This window comes from Amblyomma maculatum, chromosome 9, assembly GCF_055883805.1.
Source record: "Amblyomma maculatum isolate TAMU_Amacu chromosome 9, ASM5588380v1, whole genome shotgun sequence".
In the NCBI taxonomy this organism is placed as follows: Eukaryota; Metazoa; Arthropoda; class Arachnida; order Ixodida; family Ixodidae; genus Amblyomma; species Amblyomma maculatum.
Genome location: NC_139352.1, coordinates 33,459,466 through 33,485,426, shown reverse-complemented (window position 1 = coordinate 33,485,426; position 25,961 = coordinate 33,459,466). Strand labels below are relative to the sequence as shown.

The 25,961-nt window shown below is 44.5% G+C and overlaps 1 protein-coding gene across 1 annotated transcript in view; it reads right to left on the bottom strand.

Moving 5' to 3' along the window:
• The window catches only part of LOC146178797 (complement C3-like), a 126,102-nt gene extending 100,829 nt beyond the window's left edge, over window positions 1–25,273 (bottom strand). The window contains exons 1-9 of the mRNA XM_084578557.1: window positions 25,166–25,273; window positions 19,816–19,976; window positions 17,049–17,249; window positions 12,923–12,993; window positions 11,799–11,942; window positions 11,672–11,714; window positions 11,404–11,488; window positions 8,953–9,055; window positions 2,338–2,559 (exon numbers count right to left, since the gene is read on the bottom strand). Coding sequence (XP_084434683.1) covers window positions 2,338–2,559; window positions 8,953–9,055; window positions 11,404–11,488; window positions 11,672–11,714; window positions 11,799–11,942; window positions 12,923–12,993; window positions 17,049–17,249; window positions 19,816–19,976; window positions 25,166–25,233 — 1,098 coding nt within the window. The 5' untranslated portion in view covers window positions 25,234–25,273. The remainder of the gene's footprint in view (window positions 1–2,337; window positions 2,560–8,952; window positions 9,056–11,403; window positions 11,489–11,671; window positions 11,715–11,798; window positions 11,943–12,922; window positions 12,994–17,048; window positions 17,250–19,815; window positions 19,977–25,165) is intronic.
• Window positions 25,274–25,961: the final 688 nt, after the last annotated feature.

Genomic DNA, 25,961 nt, shown 5'->3' with positions numbered 1-25,961 from the left:
TGAGTTCATTACCTGGTGTCGAGCTTGCCTTCCTTGTTTTCCGTCTTACGGGAGATGCAAGCTTTCTCGATGTGGCCTGTCTTGGAGCAAACACGGCATTCCTATGTCCTGACCTTAGAGACATGACCCTCGCTCCAGCCTCCACATCGATACCAGCTTCGTTGTTGCGGTGAATTCTTGTATTCTTTGCTAGGTTAAGGAGTCTTGTGCACTTCTTCGGAGCTAATCGCTCCCTTGAGTCCACGCTGCCGCTCCTACGCACTTTTTGCTGACAGAACCAAGTCAAAAGAAAGCTGAAATATCAAGTCCTTATCCTCGAACAGTCTCTGTTAGAAGTGCTCGCCGAGGATGCCACAGACGAATCTGTCGCGAAGCAGATGACATCTTTGGGCAGCATGGTAGATCCGTAAACGGCTGTCTGACCTTCTGCTGATGAAGTCGATGTAGACTTGGACGTCAGCACTCGGGAGTTCTAGTCGGCTGCTGAATTTTAGGGCTGCGACGCAGATGCCGATTGATTCTTCAGGCAGTTAGTCCAGTCCCTGTATAGCTCAGATGTTCTAGGATCTACGTGCTCCTGAAGAACTGTGTCTAATTATTCATAACTGATTTTTCCGGGATTCTTCGGTGCAACCAGCGCGCAGGCACTCTCGAATGGGCCGGCTCCGTACAGCCTCAGAGAGCACGCTTCTTTGCTCCATAGGAGACATCGTTAGCCACGAAATATAAGGTGAAGAGGCGAATACACGAAGACCGAATGTTGCCGTTAAGAGGCTAGATGGCGGCGTGTATTCTTCCAGTAGCCCAGGCCTGATCTCAAAAAGCGTTTGTCGTAAATCCCACTCTTATCGCCAGTGTTATGTTTGGAGCGTAGAAGCCACATGAGCGAGTAACTTCTTGGTTGCTGGGTAGAGACTGCAGCTGATTGCAACTTTTCCAAGAGTACAGAGCGAAAGATAGAAACGCAAGCGCTTTTGGAGTATTGCTTCAGATGCAGTGGTCACGCATACGCTCCGAAGAATGATCTTTTTGCCATGGAATCGTTGGATCGGGTTTCGTTCGCCGGTGCGTCGTCGCAGTTAGGGGGACCCGCTGCTAGTCTCTCTTAAACGGCTGGCTCGGAAGCGCGAAGGAAACACTACAACTGGAGCAGCCGTAGGTTTGTTAGCTAAGAGGTGGGGTAGCTCTAGCGACTGCGCATTGGTTAGCGTACCAAACAGTCGGTACGCATATCTTGATCTTAATCTTCTAAAACATTTTCATGCTGTTGTGCTACTTGTCGCCCGCCTCAAAATTTTCTTTTTCGAGCATATGAGTTTGAGTGGGCTTTAGTCAGGTTCCCACTTGCGGCGCCAAAAATACCCTAGAGTACTGCACCCTTCTATATGCACAGAACTGGTAGACAATCGACATTCGCCTCGAATATTCTGGACCATGTTTAAGTTGGTTTTTCTGTCAACTAACGAAACAAAATGAACGACTTGACAATATGGTATTGCGCCGTAAGTACTCCAATATATGATAATGGTCCCAAGCGGAAGGTAAAATAAACAAGTCATTTCTACTTGCCATATTCTTGTGAAACCACCTGCACACATTTCTCACCCGAACCACCGTTGTAGTCCTTATATGTATTATTGTAACAACAAAAAAAAAACATTTCTCAGCTGCATCTCTTGACTACCAGTGGGTGGCTTCGCTCCAGAGCTCCAGAGCTGACCTTTTTGCTTACCGACTAGGATTACTTCACCGTAGATGAAAACGAAACGCAAATGTTGGGGAGTATTCGTGCGGTCTTTGAACAAGGAAAACGAAAATTCCTAAAGCACTGTTGAATATACAGTGCACAAAGCTTTTTGCCTGAGCGTTGCTGCTGCACAGGGTGAATCACGTTAGTTCTCATTAACATTATCAACTAAATGCATCGTTATAATAATCGCTGATGTCATCATTGTCCTTATCAATAAATGCAGCGTCACTGCCATCGCTACTATTAGCTTCACAGTAGACAAGTGAAAGTATGATGTGCGTCTCATGATCCAGGGAGGGGCGTAGTTTGTTAAAAGGCTCGGCTGGGGATCCGAGGGATGGAGGTCCGATTCCCGGTGGAGACCGCATTTTTATTTTTCTGATGACGTCGTCATGAAGTCATTTATTGGCAGCTATAGTGTGGCCGGACGGACGCCAACAGTACGAGCCATTAACGGCTTTCGCCTTAATACCGCTTATATCTGTCAAACATCGCGCTGTTTGCGCACTATGAATGGTTGATCATTCACTATTCGGCTGTGTTCATAGCTATGAAACACGCCTGTGCATATGAGACATCATACCTACCGTGACCATTTTTGTCACTCCCGGCAAGTAACTTTGCCGCGTAGACGAAAAGCCGACCACGTAGGGCGAGGGGGCAAACACCGTCGAGTCGTCCACAGCTGCAACACGCTCGGTAGTTTCCCTGTCCAGCACTGTCGCTTCCACGACAAGCCTGGCGCCGAGGAAGACTGACGGATCCACCTCGGACGTCGGCACATTGAAGGTGGCGCTACCAGCCAGGAGCTGCGTTTTCAAAAAAAGCCCCATTAAACGCTGCATATGTACGTTTATGAAAGCAAGCACTGAAAATCACGAGACACTCGAGCGAGTGTTATATGGCAAAGTAACAGAAACTCAGCAGCCCGTCATATGCAACCGACGTATTGTACATATGCGTCCTTGAAGAACTTCAAGGGATTTTTACCTTCAGAGTGCGTTTAGACGTCTAGTTACTCATCATGGCACAGAATGTCGCTTGCACAGAATGTCGCTTGGTCAGAAATAAATGTCACTACCGCATTTGTGTGTGCTTGAAAAGTAAGCGACGTAGGATGAATGGATGGATTGTCTTCAATGAAGTCGAAAAGCAAGGCGTCCGTGTGCTTTGGAATGTCAGTGTACGTTAAACAACCTCAGGTAGTTGAATTTTGTACGTTTATGAAAGCAAGCACTGAAAATCACGAGACACTCGAGCGAGTGTTATATGGCAAAGTAACAGAAACTCAGCAGCCCGTCATATGCAATCGACGTATTGTACATATGTGTCCTTGAAGAACTTCAAGGGATTTTTACCTTCAGAGTGCGTTTAGACGTCTAGTTACTCATCATGGCACAGAATGTCGCTTGCACAGAATGTCGCGTGGTCAGAAATAAATGTCACTACCGCATTTGTGTGTGCTTGAAAAGTAAGCGACGTAGGATGGATGGATGGATTGTTTTCGATGAAGTCGAAAAGCAAGGCGTCCGTGTGCTTTGGAATGTCAGTGTACGTTAAACAACCTCAGGTAGTTGAATTTTGTACGTTTATGAAAGCAAGCACTGAAAATCACGAGATACTCGAGCGAGTGTTATATGGCAAAGTAACAGAAACTCAGCAGCCCGTCATATGCAATCGACGTATTGTACATATGTGTCCTTGAAGAACTTCAAGGGATTTTTACCTTCAGAGTGCGTTTAGACGTCTAGTTACTCATCATGGCACAGAATGTCGCTTGCACAGAATGTCGCTAGGTCAGAAATAAATGTCACTACCGCATTTGTGTGTGCTTGAAAAGTAAGCGACGTAGGATGAATGGATGGATTGTCTTCAATGAAGTCGAAAAGCAAGGCGTCCGTGTGCTTTGGAATGTCAGTGTACGTTAAACAACCTCAGGTAGTTGAATTTTGTACGTTTATGAAAGCAAGCACTGAAAATCACGAGACACTCGAGCGAGTGTTATATGGCAAAGTAACAGAAACTCAGAAGCCCGTCATATGCAATCGACGTATTGTACATATGTGTCCTTGAAGAACTTCAAGGGATTTTTACCTTCAGAGTGCGTTTAGGCGTCTAGTTACTCATCATGGCACAGAATGTCGCTTGCACAGAATGTCGCTTGGTCAGAAATAAATGTCACTACCGCATTTGTGTGTGCTTGAAAAGTAAGCGACGTAGGATGGATGGATGGATTGTTTTCGATGAAGTCGAAAAGCAAGGCGCCCGTGTGCTTTGGATTGTCAGTGCACGTTAAACAACCTCAGGTAGTTGAAATTTCCGGAATACTCCACTACGGCGTCTTTGGCACAATAAACCCCACGAACCACAACCACAAAAGTAATCGAGAGGACATCGTGATGACTGCGTGACCAAGTAGGAGGGTCAGAATCACTGTACCTACCCTGCAGCCACAAACGACACGTCTTGTCAGCCCCTCCCCTCATCAACACCCCTACATGATCATATCAGCTTATTGCGCGAGATCCTACACAGCTCTTCAAGTCCATAGTACATCACTGTACAAAAACGTTCAAAAACGTTCAAAAGGTTCAAAAACGTACCGGGCAAATTGGCTGGGTGTAACGCTGCCATACATTATGATATGAGATAAACCTCTGTTTATCCTGTAGGCACTAGTTTAGACGTGGCCAATCTCACGGGTGATGCACTCGCTGATGCTGCAGCACAGTACCTAGTACGGCATTCTTCATGATATTTTTGTTCTTTGGCCAAGCAAACTTTGTTGTATTCAGGTGTCCCTTCCCCTTCAACACTTCGTTTTCGCTGAAGTTCCGCCCCCTAGTCGATATTGGCAGGGGGTCCGCCACAGCCTGGCGTCTGTATTGCACCATTCTTGCACTCAGTCCCGACCCCTCTGTGGCGTCGCTAAAAACTGCGAAGCAGCTTGAGAGCGAGAGCAGCTACCGCGCTTTTGTAGCGAAAGGTACGCTAGGCTAGTGAAGTTCACCTGTATTAAAACCATTTCATCCGTTAATTTGGTGGAGGTGCTGGGTAAAAGCGTTCTGGAACCGCCAGTACCTCGTCGCAGCCGTCGTGTAGTAGGTTTGCCACCTTCATCTCTTCAACAGTACCTTTCAATGGCTACCACCCGCACGACGCAGACTCATGAACAGCGACCTGAAGAGACGATGACCTTTCTCTATCAGCGAGAGCCTTGTACATTCCATGGTGAGCCCGAAGATGACGTTGAGGAATGGTTTTGACATTACGAAAGCTGCAGCAAGTACAACCGCTGGAACTCAATCTCACGTCTGTACAATGTTGTTTTCTTTCTCGCTGGAACGGCGCTGACTTGGTTAGACAACCACGAAGAAATGATGACGACCTGGGACCAATTCGTTGAAGAAATTACGAAGTCCTTTGGGGATACCCTTGCGAAGAAGGAACGCGCTGATCATCAGCTTTCCCAGAGAGCCCAGCTGCCCGGTGAGACATGCACACGTTACATCGAGGAAATATTCAAACTCTGTCGCATTGTAAACCGGCAGATGTAAGAAGAAGACAAGGTAGAGCACCTTCCCAAGGGGATTGCTGAGGATGTGTACAACTTCCTTATTTCGCGGGACACCCTTGCCACAGTAGCAGATGTCATCAAGCAGTGCCGGTCATTTGAGGCGTTAAAGGCACGTCGGATAGCGCCCAAATTTTGCCGTCTTTCTAATCTGACAACTGTTGCCGGTATCGACATTCCGGAGGATGAAGACATCGCTTCTATGGTCAGGAGGCTTATACGCGAGGAGCTGGATATTCAGCGACAATGTATAAATTTCGATGTACCTTACCACCCGACATCGAGATCCGTACCATCATGGGAACAGCGCACGCCATGGGCTGCACAAACTACCAGCGAACCATCTTACAACAACGGCGTGGAGCGGACCCGGCAATCAACATCGCACCCTTATTTCTAGCAGCCTCCAGCCCATCCGGAAGAAGTGCCTCGTGGTACTCCTCGTCGCGCTTCTGTCGCCCCATCTCGGCCTCCAAGGGATCCTGAAGTAAACTACCAGAACCGCCAGCCACCAGTATGTTACGGCTGTGGGGGTAGCGGACATATCTTCCGCTTTTGCCCGCGTCGTCAAATTTCACGACCCTCTGTCCAACGAGCACCGCGCTTCACGAATAGTGCCCAGTGGGAGCAGCAGCCACCCGCTACCTTCTATCGGCCCCCTTCCCCTCAACGCCATGCACGGAATGACTACCCTGTGTCCATTCGCAGCATCATTCCCCCACCACAGCGACAACCCCGTTCGCCATCCCCACGTCACCGCTTTGTTTCTACACCGCTGGGAAACTAGGTGATGCAACCGATGGAGGTAAGGTCGCCGGACGGTCAATTTAACGCATACCTCTACCTATCGTCATGCTAAAGAACAAAATGTCAGGGTGTGTAGGCAGTGTTAAAACGAATGCTTTGGTTGACACTGGTGCCGCTGTGTCAGTTATGAGCCTTTCATTTAAGAACCGCCTTCGATAGAAAGTTATGTTTGTGTTGGACAAAAACACTACGTTTTGTGGAGCTGGGGGTGAAACATTTGTTCCGGTTGGCCTGTGCTCAGTTTCAGTTGTAATTGGTGCTATAGGACAGAATTCGTTGTATTGAGACGTGCCACGCATGACGTTATCTTGGATGTTGACTTCTTGCGCGAGTGTGGTGCGACTTTAGACTTTAGTGCTGGTGAAATTTGTTTGCAGCCGATCATTATCCCCGCATTACTAGATAGCATGTCTCAGAGTCATCAAGGAGTTCTCGCCTTGAAGGAAGATGTGCTGCTGCCTGCGATGACGGCGACGTTTCTCTCCGTGAAGTCATCTGAATCCTTCATGGGTAAACATTCAATAGTCGTCGAGCCAGATGTCTCGAATGGAGCGAAAAAAAAATATTTTGTTGCCACGCTCCGAAGTGGAGGCGGAGGATGATCGCGCATACCTCTGGGCTGTGAACGTGTCGTGTCGTGCCTGTTCGTCCTCCTTCTGGTTTGACACTCGCGATATTTGAGAATTATGTGACTAATACCATTGGAATTATTGCCGATTGCAGAGGAGCCGCGAAAGACAAGTCTCAATATTATTATGAGTTTGAGGGCATGGTCAACGCATCACTCCCATCTAGTGAACATGGTATTCTGCAAGACATTTTCACAACTCATGCCCAAGTGTTCGACTTTACCTCAAACGGATCGGGTAGCCATTTCCCAGCTTCTCGGCTACAGCACAAACTTAACACAAGAAACGTACCCCCTATTCGCCAAAAACCTTACAGCGTCTCCCCGGCAAAGCGTAAGATAATTCAAGAACAGGTGGACGAAATGCTGCAGAAAGGAATCATCCGAGAATCTTCGAGTCCGTGGGCCGCACCTGTGATCCTGGTGCGTTCTTGCCTAAAGTTCGTACTTCAAAACGCCCGCATTCACTGTACGGCTTCCCAGGCAGCTCAAGTTAAGAGTGGAGCCAGTAGATGAAAAGTCCTTGTTCCGACCGACTGCCGCCTGTATGACGGATATCGGGTTCTTGCTTTTCGGCTATCACTGCTGCGGCCACAGGGCGGAGCTGGCGAGCAAGAAGGTGTGCTCAGAAACGCGGTAACACGTTTGCTGAGAGAAAGGTCCGTTAGAAGCAGAGTTTTGTTTGATGAGAGGAAAACCAGCGTACCGCGAGTTCATCTATATTAACGATTTTTCCCTAATAAATGTGACGGCAAGGCAACGACTCGATGTCGACACCCATTGGCCGTTTTCACTGAGCGCTGGTGACATTGAAACACTGCGAGGTACCGCCGTCCCAACGAAGGGATGATTCTGCTTGTCTTAGGAGCCAATGGTTCTTCTGATAAATTATTTTAGGCTCGTGAGAAAATATTATATGCTTTAGCTGCCCATACATGTATAAAAGCCTAACTCAAATTATGTGCATCAATGCATCGTCGCTTCCTTGTTCCAGAAAGCCCTCTTGAACCATCCGAGGTGCAGCCTCATGGATGCCTTTATGGCATCCATGAGGCTGCACCTCGGATGGCGCACCTCGGCTGCACCTCGGAATGGCGGCAGCGGTGCCATCGCTGTGGCAGTCACAGATGCCATCACGCATGTCAGTAACATTAGATCATTCCACGGCGTATACTACTTAGGGCTTCATTGACAGCGCTTCACTTACTTGTCCATTTGAGCAACCTTAAATATTAAGAGATGCTGCTCCGTCTACAAGAAAGCTCAATTTCTCAAGCACTGTGGGAGCGCAAAAATGAAATAAAATAGTGTAATAGAAACCTAAAAGAAATGGCACCAATCAATGATATAAAGCATATTAATAAATATATACGTAAAACCTGAAGTTTTGATTCAAAGCTCAGAACTTAGACAACAGAATGATCAAAAACGATTGTGCCGCTGCTCGATCAGAGAAAATGCTGTTTTTATTCACCTATACAAGGATCAACTGACCCTAAAGTCTAAAATGGAGATTTTATCTCTTATTGTGTTAACATAATATCAATCAAAACATGGTTGTTTTTTACCTTTGAACGACTATGCTGATTACTGGTACTCAAGTGGCGACAACCCATTTTACTTTTTTAGCCATTTATTTAACTTTCTTATCCTTATTCAAAATTTCATTCATTTGTCATAGTCTCATTTTTTGTGCCAGTTTATATTGATCTTGTAGTTCTTATTATGAGTAAGCGTTTTTGCTCAGTATCGTGACTTCAGGAAATAAACCTAAGTTGAGTAATGTGCTGGCGATTTGAAAGGAACTCATCAACAAACAAACAAACGAAGCGTCAGGTAATATGGCGTATGTCCTACAGAAGTAATGCATCTGAGTACTGCTGTGCAGCCCACATTTCGACTTGTAGATCAGTAAATCTTATTTCCCGCATCATCTATGCGAGATGGGCGACATCAGCGAGAATATGGGTGGCAATCATGTTATTAAAGGTTCGCTGCTTTATCAAAGAGTTTGGCTGCAATGAAATCAATATAAACGGTAATGCAAGGTGATTCCTCAGATTGTGCCATAGGCAGTGAAATTGTAAACGTGGGCATTTAAATACCTTCCAATTGACGAAATTGCATCAATCTTCGAGTGTAAATTACTTTAATCGGTATCATGTTTGTAAAGAAAAGTTTCATTTTGCTCACTTGTTTTGTTTCTGTAGATCCGATTAGTCGCTCTTGGCCGGCCTGGTACCCTATCTTTATTTGGCAGGTCGCCGATCCTGCCACTTTCCGTCCGTACAAATACCTGCAGGCAGAAAGAAAAATATGAAGCGCCGCATCTCTCCTTCGGGAAGTTGAGTTGTGTTGAGTTGTATGCCACAGGTAGTTAAGACAATAATGTGCAGAGTTCGAATCTACAGAAAGTTTTGTCGCCAAAGCTAGACTAGGTAAGTCAGCGGTGCATTTCGGCAAAACATCGCTTGTCATTAGAGAGATTTAGCCCACCGCGATCCGCGATCCGCTACTGTGATCCGCCACCACGCGTTCCACTGCGCATGCCCAGATCAATTTGATGCCGATAGATGGCGCCACATACTGGATGTCGGCACATAGACCTGCCGCATCAGAACCAATCAGCTTGTACGCCCCGCCCACGAGCGGTAGAGGGTCACGGTGGCGGATCGCGGATCACGGTATGCTAAATCTCTCTATTACTGCGCACGCACCGTAGCCATAACAACTTGTTGCTTCTAGCCACAGAAGAAAGGAAGAAAAAGAAGAAGGGAAGACAGAAGAGGGCGGGGAAGAAGGAGCCGATAAAATGCAGCAAGCAGATTCGGCGGAAGACACCAAGAAGCCATGGCGAATCGCCCATCACTCCATACGGTTTGTATCCAGTGCATTGGCGACGGGGACGTTCCAGTCGGACGTTTTAAATAATGTGTTCTGTAGCTTTCGCTCCGCATAATCAGGGTTAACCTATTTGAGGAACATTTTTTTCTCATTAGCAACTGAATAATCATTTCTGTGCGGTGAGTCACCAAAACATTTCTGCCGCGTCAAGAGTGAAGCGCTTGAAGTTTTATTCCGTTGTTACCAGTTTCTCTTTTGTCAACCATTAATGCAAAATCATGCCTTCATTTTCAACAGAATCTGCCTGTTCACCGCGAAGTTACGAACTGTGAAAATATAAGCAAGAACGATTGCTGTGTTCTTACAAACCATTCCGGAAGAATTAAAGGACGATGAGCCCTGAGTTGACGAAGCCAAACTGCGGTGTCCGCATTTGCAAACAAATAGATGTCATAGGCTATCACACCTTCGGATCACAGAATGTATGCTTGCACATGTTTTTTCTGTATGGTTCGGTACCAGGAGTTGTCCCAAACCACAGCTGAGATCGAGTTTTATTTATCGCTTCATATTTTTTCTGCACTATCCTCCCGATTACTGGTTGCGCTATCCACTACCACTGCGCTTAATGGTGGCGGCTCCCGTCGCCAATACTCGCCGCGAGCGAAAACAATGCCTAGGATGCTTCTAGCAGGTGCTTGGCGCCGGACGTGGCTGGCAACTATTGCTAAAATGGTTATGTGACGTCATCAAACCGCATTACGTGGTGTTTTCGCAGGAGCTGCCAATTCGGCTACTTGTTTTGAGATGACAGGGTGAAATCGGCTACGAAAAATTCCCGCCAATTCGATCACGAGTCAGGTGTAGTATTCCTCGTTCATGAAGGTACTATACAAGGCTTGGATACAAAGCTGGAGGCTCTGTAGCTATACCGATAGGGTTGAAGTACTCTGGCCGCTGATAATTGTGCGATACTACGTATGTGTGCTACAAAACGTGCGCGAATTGAGGGTTGAGCGAATAATTATCATCATCAACCGGACTGTACCCACTCCAGGGCGAAGGTCACCCATTTTCCTGCAATTAACTCGCGGTCTTGTGCAAGCTGCATCCACTTGACCCCTTCGAATTTCTTAATTTCGTGCAACCACCTAATTTTCTGCCTCCCCCTGCTACGCTTACCTTTGGTCACTCCTAAATACGATCCAATTGGTCACTCGTAAATATGATCGGTTATCCTTTCTTCGAACTACATGTCCTGCCCATCACCGTTCCTTCATCTTAATTTCCACTAGAACATCAGTACCTTCAGCGATTGCTAACTGCATGTACGCAAACAAGGCTCCGCGATAGTAGCCATAAAAGGAGCCATTAACGCTAACGCATGATCAATTAAGGTGGAGCATAAGTGTTGTCAATATTTTGTATTGTGACTCGCGGTTTGAGGCATTGTTCGTGGGAAGTTGGAAAGAACAAGGTCGTACACGGGTTAGAGACACAGGAAGGGCGCGAGAAAAGACAAAGCGAGCGCCAACTTGCAATTCTTTGCTTCTTCACACATGTCTGTCTCTGTATGAATACTTTCACAGCGTGTCAGAAATGCTGGGAATTAAGGGACATGAAATTGGCCATGAAGAATGTATATTTACACTCCGCTTTAGTCAGACTGTATCTACGAGGAAGTTTCAAACTACTTTTCTTCGAAGTTTTCAATGTATTTTCGAAGATCACCTCGGACATAGACAGAAAGTTACCTTCATTATATTATCTAAATTAAAGCAAAAAAAAGACCCCACTTACTCAGCATCGACGCGGATTTCTACAAAAGCTGTGCCTGGGAGGATGACACCGGGCACAGTCAGAGCGACTGAGAATGTAGGAAGGACTGCAGAGGAAGCAAGAAGATAAATGTTGAAAGCACCATTCAACTTTCGCTAAATCTTTGAATGAAAGATAAAATACCGTGCACGTTGGCAGTTACGATTCAGGAAATAAAATTAGAAAAGGGTTTTCCTGCGTTGGCCTAGCTTAGACCCAATATTATCGGGTTTTCTAAAAGAGAGCTCACCATATTCTTGAACTTCAAATGCAATCACGCTCTGACGGGCGACCTGAAAGAAGGCAGAGAAGTGTTAGCCTACCTCTAGCGACTAGCTGAATGAAAGTTAATGTCTTATCTCTGGGGTGTTGCTTACATGTGAGTCGTACGTGACGATGGCCTTCCACTCTCCAAGCATTGGCGATTCTGGGAAAGAGTACGAGTGGCTGAACATGCCCGTCGCTGTGGCGGTGTCATTTGTACGCATCACTGTCTGATACGTTGTGACATTCTGCGGATTCTGAAAAAAAAAAAAAAACGTAGCTTGAAGCTTAGCCTCTTCAATCAAAACAAGCTAAGGGATCTTCTCGTATACAGAATCCATATATACGAAAGTGCCTGCAAGGCCACTGAGGATTTTAAGTAAAGGGCATTTGAAACAGTGTTCAAACAGACGCACTTTTTATTATTGCAATTTATAGCGACATTTACACTACTGTACATGCCAGGCTGAAGTCCTCAGGATGTAGCTAATACTTTGGAGGCAGTTAACCCTAAAATTTTGCCAATCCCGCTCATCGTGGTGGCTATACCATCGCTAATAATTGCACCAGACTTAGCAAATGAGTATCGCCAGGCCTACGTGAGATCACAAGGGAAGGGGTGTCATTCTCTTGCTGAAAACCACAGTAAAGAAGGTGAAGTGTATGTCAGGGAGAGGAGGGTGCCATGGGTGCGACAGGTCCAGTCGTCGATTCGCTAAATTAACCACTATTGAGCGGAAGCGGTATTGGCAGGGCTGTGACGTACGGTCACGGGTGTTGAAAACGCAAAGTTGGAAAAGCAATCACATTTAACGAGGAAAAATTTTGTCATCAGAAATCACAGTGCAAAACGCAGACAGCGCTTTCTTTTTGACATGAAAGGCGTGCACAAAAAAAAATGAGACATTTGAGCGCATTTGCCTTATCTCTAAATTTCTGTCGTTTGTAGTCATTACCGACGAGCCTTGACCTCTAAAGTCTATCTTTTTTATAATCAATTTTGAGGCACAGGGATTGTTGTGTGCTGTGCGATGTCAGCGCACGTTAAAGATCCCCAGGTGGTCGAAATTACTCCGTAGCCCTCCACTACGGCTCCTCTTTCTCTCTTTACACTTTCATTCCCACCCTCCTCCCTTCCCCTACGGCGCGGTTCGGGTGTCCACAGAGCAAGTGTGACAGTTACTGCGCCTTTCCCTTCCTGTGAACCAATTTAGGGATTCTATGGTGAACTATGTACCTTGATCTGAAGCTTGAGATCCGCAGTGGTTGGCCTGAGGTCCTCTCCTACGGAGATTATTCGCAAATGGACTGCAAAAAAATGCAGTGATTATTAATCACGCTGTTAAATCTATCTGCTTCTCCACTGAAAGGAGCTATGTTAGACGACCACTCTGTATACAGCCTTCAGATTCCTTGCTCTTTGGGTAAGCCCCACTGCTGTGCAAAGTATTTTATATGCATGCAAGGTGGGCAAGGACGCATATTCATTTTACAGTCTTGCAATGGGGCATTATGTTTTGTGATACAATTTAGAGTTCATGTTATTTCTACACGAGCCGGATCGTGGTTGTGCCGGTTAGCTTTCTGACTTTTTTTTTTTCAGTGCACAAGGGAATTTCAATGTACCCAACATGGGATAGAAAAAGGCGCCTCTGTAAAGGAGCAGTGCCTCAGTGCGACTCAAAAGGATTGTAAAATAAAATAATACAATGGGCACATTACGCTATATTCTAAATGTAGAAGCCACACCGCAGGTACTTGAACACACGATCGCTGCTTTCTGCTTTGCGAGGGGATAAACTATAAGCACGAATTCGGGGAAAACTATCACACAAAACTGCTCCCACAATTGCGCTCGTCTAAATATGTGCTTTTTTTTCTCTTCTTGTTATTTTGTCAAAGCTGCTGGAGCTCTATCAGCTTCATTCTGAAGGAAGTGATGTTTCCCTTCTCATGACGTATATGTTTTGCCATTGAAGTTCCAGACTAGTCGCTTATGAAACATCCAAGGTAATCATATTTAGCAAACACAACAGGAGAATCAAGCGCAACCACCACGACCCGCCCGATGTGCACAAAACAAAAAATCGTCTTTGAAGAGTTCTCTTCGTCCGATAAAGAGCCAGCAGCAAAGCATGGAGGCTATTATAGGTTTGTAGGCATGTCCTGCACTCGAAAAAAAATCTAAAGTAGATGTTTTACTCACATAACAAACTGAATCATCATAGCTACGAGAATAACAGCGCGCATGCAATGTCACATACGTTGTTGCGCCAGAGAGACATCTACTGTAAATAATACTCCATCCCAAAAATTGGTACACCGATAAGGCGGAGAGGGCTCAACCTGTTGCCGTTTTCAAGTTATAATAAGGCATACCTTCAAAACAAAAGCTCCAAGAAGTTAATGTTTTTAAACATTCAACTTTTTGCAGTTTTTGTAGATCACCTGTACTGAAAAAATGGTATGAGGCAATACCCTCATATTTTCTCACGCAGACTCACCCAATTCACGTAAGAAATCACATACAAGTCGCATATAATTGCGTAAGATCTCTTAGTTTCTTGTACATTAACATAAATTATGGAAGATTATTTATAATAATGATGTGCACTCTATGAGTGTCTGTGTGATTTGAGGTTATTGCCCCGTAGAACTTTTCATTTTTCAGTAGAGACGTAACACAGAGGGCACAACATTTGAGCTGTCGTAAAGTAAACAAGAAAACTAAGAAATACGAAAAGTTTTCAAATACCCATCTTTATTTTCTCGTACGAAAATCAAAGTCTGCTTTATATGTAATTTTTGTAAGTGACCATATCTCACCATACAGCTGCAACTGAAAAAGATTGGCACAAAGTGACTGATGCTCGCAGCAGAAAAATAGCGAGATGCGGCGTTATTGTAGCCAAACGCGGCGATAGCCAGAGTGCCAGGCTATCACCCCTCAAAGCGGGGGTGGCCGGCAGAAAGGAGTTCATCCGAGAGGCCGCATTATAGTTAAAGCTTGTGCCTTCGTTTTCAGCAGAATCATGCGTTGATGTGGCTACGCACATGATCGAGTTTGTTATTGATAGCGTTGTAAGGAACCGTATCTTCATCCCGTTGTTCATTCCTTCAGTGGGCAATTCACCGTCAAAAGCAAAATTTAGGCTTTATATGATGGTTGCTTTCTGCCGCGCGTTACGTACAGCAACAGTAGCGCCGTGTCTCGCAATTCTTTTCAGTACCGCCATCAGTCCCCCGTGTTAATCATTTACCTTTCCATCTGTACTTCCTTTACGCGCAGGCAATGGCGTTCTACTAAAGTTTTGACAGGAAATGGCTCAGTATAAAAGCTTTTTTCAGGACTCTGCACTTTGGAAGTGCACTTGAATAAAATTTCGGTTCAGTTTTCAATCTAGTATAGCATTCACTATTAAAAATAATTTTCTCAGCGGTAGCTTTTTCTCTAATTAGCGCTTTACCCATTTGTAGCACTATTTCAAACAGTAGTTTCTAGCTTTGCATTTATTCCACCTTACACAGGTATTTATGTAGGTATGTATAAGCCATTTTAGTGTTTTACAGAAAGCAATGTGCGATTTGGAAGGCATGCTATAAAGCAGAGAACTGACCTAAGTTGTTATTGTTCCAGTCGAATAAGAATAGGAAGCAGGAATTGAAGGGCCAAAAGCATCCCGATGATTATACGGACTATACCACAGGGAGTACTAGAGTGGTTCTAATTTATTTCGATCATCTGAAGTTCTTCACTGTGCATCTTTTTCACGACACACTGGTGCCCACTACGCTTCCACTACTTTGAATGTCAGCTGATATGGCCAGGTTTAGTTGGCGAACCACCGAATTTTCTTGCCCGTAAGCTTAGCAAATACTCGAATTCAAATTTCAATATATGATAAGTTGCATTGAGATGCATGTTACCGGGCTGGGGGGCCTTTCTGTTAACACATGGGAAGCCTGAGCGAAAGGCAGAGATAGAGGCAGGCAAAGGCCTTAAAAGCAGGGCAACTAAAAATTTATCTTATTGTAGGTTTCACATGTCATGTGAGCAGAATATAGGTAGGAAAACGGTTTCAAATAAACCATTATAGAGGTTTAACGTAGTTAGAGTGCTGGTTGTGCGAAAGTTTTTGCGCAGAGACGCAAGTTTCTGAAGGCCACGGCGTCCATTCCAGAGCACCAGTGTGTGTGGCAATCTGCTAGCGGGGCGATCGGCTGCTGTGATACCTACGACGCAAGTTGCATATTCGATTTCCATGAAACATTCCTGCGTAAGAATGCTCTTCGACCCGACTTTGTATTAAAGAGAAAGCCTTACTACGCCATGTTCTGCGAGTTCCATCGATCTAGATACTTTTACTTTCAGCTACCTTCATCCGCTCTGGAGCTGCACTGGCTCGACCATGGGACTAGCCAAGTCATTCGCCTCGCCACCGCAGCTAGAACCGCCGCGCATGCGCTCTCCCGCTTTCAGACCGAGTGGCTTATCGTGCGCTCTGCCGCTGTTTAGATGGAGCACACTGCTTGCTTAGGCAGTGCGCGCTTCACTATGGAATCGAGCGAAGCTGGACCATCTCGGAAAGTTACGCAGAGGACCTTGCAGCATCGTTAGCAAGCGGTATGCTTTTTGTTTATAACTAGAGTAAGAAAATCAAGGATATAGAACACGAGAAGGAAGGGCTGCACAGTATGAAAGAGCACTGAACAAAGGTTGAAGGGGACCTTAGTTCGCAAGCCAAGCACACATTTCGACAAGTGGACTGGTCGGCAGACGAAGTCCTCTTGTCGAAGCGTTGGCTCGGTTGGCGAACTGAGGCTCCCCCTCATCCCTTGTTCAGTGCTCTTTCATAGCAGGTTGAGAAAACGTAGACCTTCAGCAGTGTTTTCAGTCCGGGCTTGGCATTTGTGATTCGAACATTCTTGGTTGTGTTGCAGTAGAGAAATAGTGCATTGGTACTGAGGCTGTCCTGAATTTAACCTGCTTAGGCTGATGACTCCCTGTAGAAACACTTAATTATTTGCTTCACGACACGTGGACTGTGGCCTGACAGTCTTGTATGCTATTCAGAAGTCAGACAGATGCTTGACAAAATCTTTTCACCCCTGGCAACCGCTTGAGGCCTCTCACACTAATACATATCAAAATCTTGAGGCCGCTCTATCTCGCCGCCACTGTTATAAAGGCAATGTCCCTACCATTCATCTGTCGATCAGTCTGTCCGTCTTGTCTCTCTTCTACATCCCCTTCGCTAGCTCACAACTTTCAGTTCCCTCGCATTTGAGTTCAGTTGAGTGAGCAGAATTTCTTTTACATCAGCAATGGCTCCGCAACGCTCTAGTCAGTGTACATTCCTCACCTTTCTGCTTGGGCGTGTAGATGGGCTTGTCGCTCTGCAGCAGTAGGTATCCACTCTCTCGGCTGATAGGAATTCGGGCCTCCTTGGTATACACTTGGCCACAATCGACCACCATCGAAACGTAGGTGCTTTCATCCAAGCTGGTCCCAGCAGCGACTAGCTTCTCTGGGTCAATCCACACGCGCACCAGGCGGGACTCACCTGAGCCGGATGCGTACAATTTTTTTAACAGTGAAATCTTGGCTCTTCAAACCAATCAGAATGGTCCGAATATCAGTTGCTCGTTTTCTGCACTTTATTCGTTCAAGTCTGTCTCCTGGTGGACACGACGTGGTTAACGAAATCGATCAAATAACTGTTAAAGAAGCAAGATGATAGAGAACACCTAAAATTAAGAAGGCTGGTTAGGACTACTTACCAGCCCTCGTAAGTAGCCTACTACTTTGCGCAACTAACCAGCGATACTGATTAGCAGTATTGTTTAACTCTGCTACTAATTAAGGTAATTATCCCTTCCAATAACGACATTTAATTATTAACAAATTGAGTTCGTTACAAAGTAACAATGCTAAAGTTCATATGTCATCGACATTACGTCAACAAACAAGAATCCCTAAGTGCAACCTAGGTTTTCGATAAGAGGTGATCATACCACTACACTTTGCAACTAGGACAATGAAAGCAGGTAAGCAGCTAGTATATACTACGCAATACTGGTTTCTTGCATGGAAATTTGTCGCAAGAGCTTGAAAGTTTCCATCTGGTGCTCCGGCTTCATAACGACGTTTTTCGAGTTGGTACAGGAATTCAGAGGCTTATATAGACGACCAATCAGCTAGAACGAATTTTATGCTCATTAATGTCCATTTTTCTGGAGGTGTCTAAAAATGTGGATGCCGTTTTTAAATATTTCTCGTAATTTTGAAACATGCTTTTTGGTATCTTAGATGCTGCATATAAAATCCAACTACGCTTGGCAAGAACAATCATTCTTCAAAAGTTTAGGTACAAGATATGGCGCTGACAAAAAATAATTCATTTTTAAGGTACTGTGCCATAGAAGCCATTAAAGAAACGCACAGGTGAAGGCATGCACCGGTTCAAGAATAAAGTACCCCTGCTTTAAATAGAGTCGGCTGCGAATGACGCACATTATGTCCAATCGTATAGGTTGTTGCAGCAGGCGCAATAACGCCCTCCACGATATTCTTGATTCCCAAAAACCGCAATATGAACAAAGCAAGGCCGTTGTCGTATTAGACGTGTACGAAGCAGCTGGGTACAAGGACACATGTAGGGCCGGACATTTGAAGTGTTTTTCTCAGCCACGTGTGATCTCAACAGCTTCAATGAAGGGAGATTGCAAGCGGCTTCCTCTGTTGTGAAATAACTTTATGTTGTAGCAGCAATCTGGCTAAAATGCGTACGGCTGGTCGAGGCAAATATCGCCAAAGCAAAAGGAGTATCCTGTTCGGAGACCAAGTAGGGCGACTCTGCTTATCTGTCAGGTCTGACCGCCGAGAGATAGAGCGCGGTGTTCCCCGTGACGCCGTAGCCGTGAGACGGCTTTATAAACATGTTTTTTTTTTCTTTGAACCAAAATTTAATCTCGGCACGCAAGCGAAGCAACTGTGTAAACCTCCCATTGCGCTATATAAGTCACTGAACTAGCGGCGGGGCGTACTACTGACTCGATCTGTCCCTTAACATTTCTCAAAAACGATCATCCTTCAACCTCGCTCTGCAGTCGTATGTAGTTTGCAGAAGACAGTAAAACTTTACTAACGGCCAAAAGCGCACCATAACATATGGACCCTCAATACTGTCTGAAGTTCTTTGTTGTTAGCCACAATAAGCGGAAAAGATGCTGTATTGTTTTCCGCCTCTATTTCAGTACTAGTGCAGTGAGATGGAACATGAGTCTTCTCGAATTTCTTTCAATTAGGAGCATATTAAGCCCATAAACTAGGTATGTGGAAAGCTTAAGTACGAATGGGATCTTCCCGGCTGCGTGATTAGATTTTAGGTGAATGAACTCGGTCTTGGTAATTGTCGTTTCCTACCAATCCACACCTGCATAACACCGACCGAACAGAAAGAATTGACCAGAAGGCGAAACGATATGCCGTTATGTGAAACAGATGACGCCAAATCGTCAGGAACAGTTCAATTGACAACTCAGCAAGCGCTCTCAGTGGTTCTTGCCAGTGCATAAGTTTCACTATGTGGTAAACGTAAAGTTGTTATTAATGGTTTACATTGTTGATTTATGCGTAAGCAGATGACGCCGAGAGCGTAAAGAAGGCCAACTACGAGAATATTTATGTCCGCGGAGCCATCCCCGCTTCGCCCTTACAACCTAAGTATACTTTACCCCTATGTTAAATTTCTCAACTGAAAGGCCAAACCTGCAGTGTTACATGAAGACGTCACAAATGAACAGTTTTAAGAACTCGGTGACTCTAGAGTTGGAGAATGAACAAGCAGTATTTGACAGCTAGGCGCAGCATACCAGTGTCTGGCTTCTCCGCCGTCCTTTTGGCAACCTACTCATTACGTGCTGAACAAGCATCTATAGATGATCACGGATATGTATTTGACTGGTTTTCAGCCTCCTTGGTCTCATAATTCTTGTTCGTTTCAAGAGTTGCCTCGTCGTGCGATTCTCTCTTTTATGGTATTGTATAACCTCCGAATCGTGAACCTTTCCGTTCTTGAGTTCACGAAGGCAGCCTGCAGTTTTCATGAAATAAATATCAAAACTCACCTGGGCTGAGATGTACGGTATCCTGGTAGATGACCTGAGCTTGATCCCCGATGGTACGCAAAGTTAGGGTAACGATCCGAGGCGGTCCTCGGCTGTAGAGGACAATCGTCTCCTCGACTGCGGGCCTGACCATTCTGGGCGCTATTAGGATGCAGGTCCACCTGTACGGATACGTAATTGTTAGCGCAGAACTATAATTGCACGCAAATTTTACGAACAGACTTCTACGCGACATCAATAGTCCCCCGTTGTTAAAAGCTCCAACGCCGGCGCTGTCAGCGAACAATCACGCTGATTGGTCTGGTAGCTAATACATTCCAGGTAACATGGCTGTGCAATGATTGGACGTTGTATTTCGTGACTTCACGTAGCCGTTGACAACGCGCACATTTTCGACGCGAGGGTGATAGCTTACTCCGGCATTCCAGAACCTTTGGATCTCGAGTTTGGAAGCACTTGAAATACGCAAGGTGAGGGTCGGGAGTCGGTCGCAGTCGCCCGCGCTGCTGCGGGGGAGGCGAGGCGGAGACGGCGGCGACTGGGAGGCTCTTGTTCGGTGCGGGCATGCAGTGAAGAGCAGTAGAATCGCGTTGGATTTTGCGATGACTTCACTGAAATGGCAGCGGCACATGCTTTCGTGCGCAGGCAGCAGCCTGACTGAACATAGTCTTGCAAAAATAGTTCACCAGCCGAAAATAAGTCTGTCTAACACGTGCATATAACAGCAAGTCAAGAGGTACCACTTCGTTCAAAACTTTTGTCTGCTCCTCTAATGTCGCAGGGTGTGCTCTCGCGTCAAGGTATGCTTTTTTAAGGTTTACTCTTAATTTTTGGACCAAACGAGCGACGGAAATAGCTCAGCAATCAGGAACATAACGCTAACCTCATCCCACTTTCACGGCGCATGTACACGGCGGAAGGAAATGTGGGACAAGTGGCTTTATATATGCTTGAGCGTTGTTGCTAAAACAAGCTAACTCTCAAAACTTAAGAACAGTATGCTTCTGGTTGTATACATAAATTATAATGCATGAGCTCGTCGATTTCGGCCTCCTCGGAAATCTCTAGACGAAGCCAAAGCAAGTCCGATGATCCCTAAGGTCGCATATTATATATCATGAAGAGTTCTCCAATACCAAAGAATCTGTGAATAAAATATTTTTGCTGATGAAACAAAAACTCAGTGACCACCATCCGCGGCTTGCATGCAACAGTACAGCGACACTACGAATTGCAGACGACATGGGGATGATATTTCGTTGTGACGTCAGCGGCACATGGCTGCCAGACCAGAAAGCTAATTCCGATATTAATAATAAAAATTAATTCCTAAGCTATCTTCTGCAGCGAATGAGCTCACATTTCGAGGATTTATAATTTAACGCGTAAGGAGTAAATGCAATACTGAGTTTATGCTCAGTTGTTAGCTGTCATGACCCCTTTAACGCAGCAAGTGCGGATACTTATAATCTGTTTTGAAGAAGTCTGAAATCTCGGGTTCGCTTACTATAACTCGAACTCAATCTGACATCCATTCTATTCGGACAAAGCGAACCATTTAAAACTCTCACAATAGGAAAGAACCAAGCTGCCGTTAAAACAAGAACGTCAGAAGAATCTGAAAGCGATACTACACGGCGATATTTGATATTGTGCTGCCTTGTTTTTTTTCTTAAGGCTATATTGAACGAATCTCGGCCGGGCAATCCAGAATCTTTTTGTACATTTTCTAGGACAGAGTATTAGAACGTAATAATTACTTAGGATGAATGTCATCATAATAATCCACAGATATTTTGTAGGTAGACTTCTAGTTTGTTTGTTTTTTTAATAATTGTTCAAAATGCCCCGATTGGTTTTTGAAACTGTATGAATTTTTTCTTGTGAGCACAGGACAAACTTCACAGAAAAAGCTTCATGCACTTTCTAACCTTAGGCCATTTCTTTCTATATGTTCACAAAAGCATCTCAGGCTGTTCCGCAGTAGCCTCTTAGTTATTTCAAAACGTAACTCACTAGTTTTCTATAAAGGTCCTGATTACGCATTGTGAGCGATGAACCAATAATGTGTTTTGGATCGGAAGCTTATAACATTTATATGATTCATCAGTATCCTCAGCCGGACTACACCCTGTGCAGATCAAAAACATCTCACATATTCCTTCAATCAGCCGGGTCCTGTGCTAGCTGCCCCCACTTGAACGTCAGCAAACTTTCTGCTTCACTGTGTTGCAATTTTCTTCCCGTGAAATTCATTTGCTACCCTTAACGACCATGGTTATACTGGAATTGCGCTACATGCCATGCCCATGCCCATTTTTTCCTCTTGATTTTCACTATAATGTCGTTAATAAATCAAGTTATTGCTCTCATCCACTGTGCACACTTCCTATCACTTAACGTTACAAAGCGTAAAAAAAAAATGGATAAACATAGTCAGGTAACGTGTAGCGGTATATAACTGTGTTTATCAAAATATAGGAAACAATTTGACAGATACATCAAAAGTATCCAAAACATGTTCATTCCGCTTTCATAGCCGGTTATAACTACTCGATGAGAGCGCATGAAAATCTTTAAATGCAAATTACTGATAAGCATAAAGAGCGTAGACAATCCTCATCAACATGTGCACGTTGTCGTTATCACGTCCTACAGCCGACTCGTAATTAGGTGGTGTGCGGAAATCTTTGACCTGACTTCTGGGGACCAGTTTTTATACTCGTTGCACAGGAACTGTTCTGGCAATATTGGTGCTCAATTCGTGGGCATTGTTTTCGAGATCGAGCGATATTTTATTTGTTGAACTATCTGATCGTATGTTTTTACGCTTTAACGTTTTGCCATTTGCTTCAGGCAAATATTGAAGATCTGCACACCTAAATAAAACGTTTACTTTTTTCACCTCAGAAAACTGTTTAGTATTGAGAAATGTACTAACGGGATCACATCACCAACTTCATAGCACTTCGACTACTGGCGCTGGCTAATAGTTAGGAGGAGGTAACCATTTACAAATTTCCCTCACATTATTTTGTTATTACCCTGTTATTTTTTTATGCACGTTATCGCGGATAATTGTACAAAAATAACATTGGGCAGTCCCCAAATAAAAGTATTCAGGATGAAAAGCTTAGTCACATTATTTTTAGATTTGTTTTCATTTCATATTCTGGGTACGTTTACACAGAAAATGCTTCTGGAATGATGCTTGTAAGCAGGACAGTTCATTGTTGCCACTTTATTATTCTTTGCAGACAATCATGATATTTTAGACCCTCAATAGGCATTCTGGAGTCGATATAAAAATTTACATGAACTGCCTATAACATGAACACTTTCTTGCCGCCCTCCCTCTCCCCGCACACTTTTTCCATATCAATGAATCAAGCCATCGTAACACAACATAAAAAATTAAAAACATAATGAACTTGCTTTTTGACAATTAGTCGAACTTTTTTTTTGTAAGGGCAATTAACGGGTTGCTGAAGAGCTTTTGCCGAAACTTATCTATGCAATTTCGTTTGATAGGACGAGCGAGACATCATTGCACTACGTCACACGCAGATAAGTTTACGGTCTGCAAGAAAGGCGTCGTGTACAGAGTTCCTTTGGTGTGCGGAAATATATATTGTGGTCTCAAACCGGCAGGTGCATTAATATCTGTCTAAAAGAGCACAACAGTTCCCTTGTCGTGAAAAAATCACCCTCTTCTAGCCCCGTGCTGCACTGCCGTGATTGCCGTGATTTCGAAGATGAACCTTGCCTGCCTGACTTGTATAACACAACAATTCAATACCACACCAATAACCAGATGTGCAGGGATATTTTTGAAGCTTACTGTATAGCCAAGGACAAGGACACTTGTGTGGCGAAACCGTCCGTCAGACTAAAGGATAATGAGACAGCCTTCATTCATAACTGCCTTTCTTTGCAGCGTAATCCTTGATCTTATTGCGTTTTGCGTGCGTTTTCTCCTTATATTGTTCATGTGTTTTCAAATAAACCTGCAGTTTTTAGAAAGCGCCGTGTCGTCTATTTTTCCTTACTTCTGCCCTTGTCTCGTTCGAGCTATTCCAAAAAATGAACAACTTCCAACTCGCCCAGCACAGCGTACTGTTAAATTACTTATCTATGCAAATGGCCTCAATAACTTTATGTTAATTTGCCGGAGGAGCCGCTTCAATACACGCGTGCGGTCAGAAAATGGAAGTCATTTTTCATCATTTCATACTTGTTTCATTACTGTGCATTTGCGGCAATCTGCGGCCAAAAGTCCGGCAGCCAACAAAGCTGAGACTACTATTCTTTGTTTCCACAGTCTTAGGTTTTAAGCCTGTTGGTCCAATGCAAAAATTCCCACAAGTCAACGAAATTAGAAAACCATTCCTATGTTGCAGTTCTCAAACTGCGTGGCGTGCTCAATACAGACAGCTCAAATTTATGGCTTTCCCTATGTGCAGTCAGATGGTGCTGTTTTAATGTTTTTACCAAAAAGAGGTTTTCCTAATTACTTTTTGATTCATATTTTAATGGATGTGTAATAGTGTGCGTCTTAGAGGATAGTTGAAAGGTGCCGCATGTTAGTTTATACTTGTCTCAGTGTTTTCGATTCCATCTGTTCTTGTCCGCAAGCTAAAACACTCCTATTTTAATACTGAAGTGCTACCCTTGAGTTTATAATCATTTTATTGGTAAATAGTTTTGAAAATTTAGTATAGCGGCAACATGGCATCTACAGAGTGAGTTCCAATAGAGGAAGTGGGCACGACGGAAAGGTAACGCTCTCACTGACGCTGCAAAAACATGGCCATATGTTTTTATTCTCTGAAATTCTTTAACCATAGAGTGGAACGTGGGATTGCATTACTATAGGTTGCACCAATCAGAGGCCTTCGTAGGGTATCAAAGGCGATATAAATACCAACAGTTGACTAAGAACAGATATTATAGCGCTCATATATGCCCTGTTTTGGAACTCCACATAAAAAGCAGGGCAGCTTTAACACAGAAAAACGGTGTAATATTTTACATTGATATTACTTCCTCACACCATTTAGATGCGTGCGGTGTTTTAATACGCTCCTATCGTCAGAGAGCACAATAGTGTACACACCAGGCCCTGCAATGTCATAACCTTGAAGTCTGGTTCCTTGTTCTTCCCAGCTCTTTATCGGATTCACGTTGAAGCACATTTGTTTGGCGGCTAATTGCACCAAGAGTACTTTTCGATGCACCGTATTTACGTAGAGCTATTGTGGCAGAAATACATAATACCTAAGATGAAAAAAGATATGATTGCTCACTACTAAAAACTGAAACGCAAAACAATTTTCAAAAGCCTACTCACGCTAGAGGCACGCCGATGAGACATATACAAAATATCCAACCAAACCTACGCGTTCTTGACAGCCACATGCTTCTAGCCGGCCCTCCTAACAGAGCCTGCCTCTAAACTTGTCGAGTTGTTGAGCTGCGGCAACTTATCAGCGGCCCCCCGTCCAAATACTTTGTTAGCGCTAGCCCCGGGCTATCTTTCCGAGTCTCGTATTTCGGGCAAGAAGATAGCTAGGTCTGCGGTTTTCCACCATTGAGTCAGCGCTTAGCAGTGCCGTCTGAGATTTTAAGCCTAGACATTCCTTGTGTACAACATATGCGCAACATTATATGGTGTTATTTAACAGTGGGGCGCACAGGCACTGTGCAGCACCAAAGCGACTTTACAACAGAGTACTTTCCATTGCAATACTATCTCCCTCTTGCTACGCAGCCAGTCGGTAGGTAGCCACTGGGGGGTCCCTGTTCACTACACCCGCAGGTTAGTTAACTTTGGTCCACCTAACATGCTTATTCCTACAAGATGAAAATGGTTCTGCTCGGTTCTGTGAAGATTCACTCCGAAAGGATGATAACAAGAACAGGTGAGAGACGGTACGCCATAGTGATAGGTCGATAAGCGACTACAGAGTAAGAGGAAGGAGGCAGGAAAGAGGCATCTGAATTTTTAAGCCTAAAAGCGAACGATATTTTCCTCTGCATGATTTTGATCAATTACGCGTATTCGGGAATTAATTTCTTGACAAGCCTTCTAACCTAGCGATGCGTGCTATGAACTAATTGCTCAAACCAGGTTAGTATATATTATT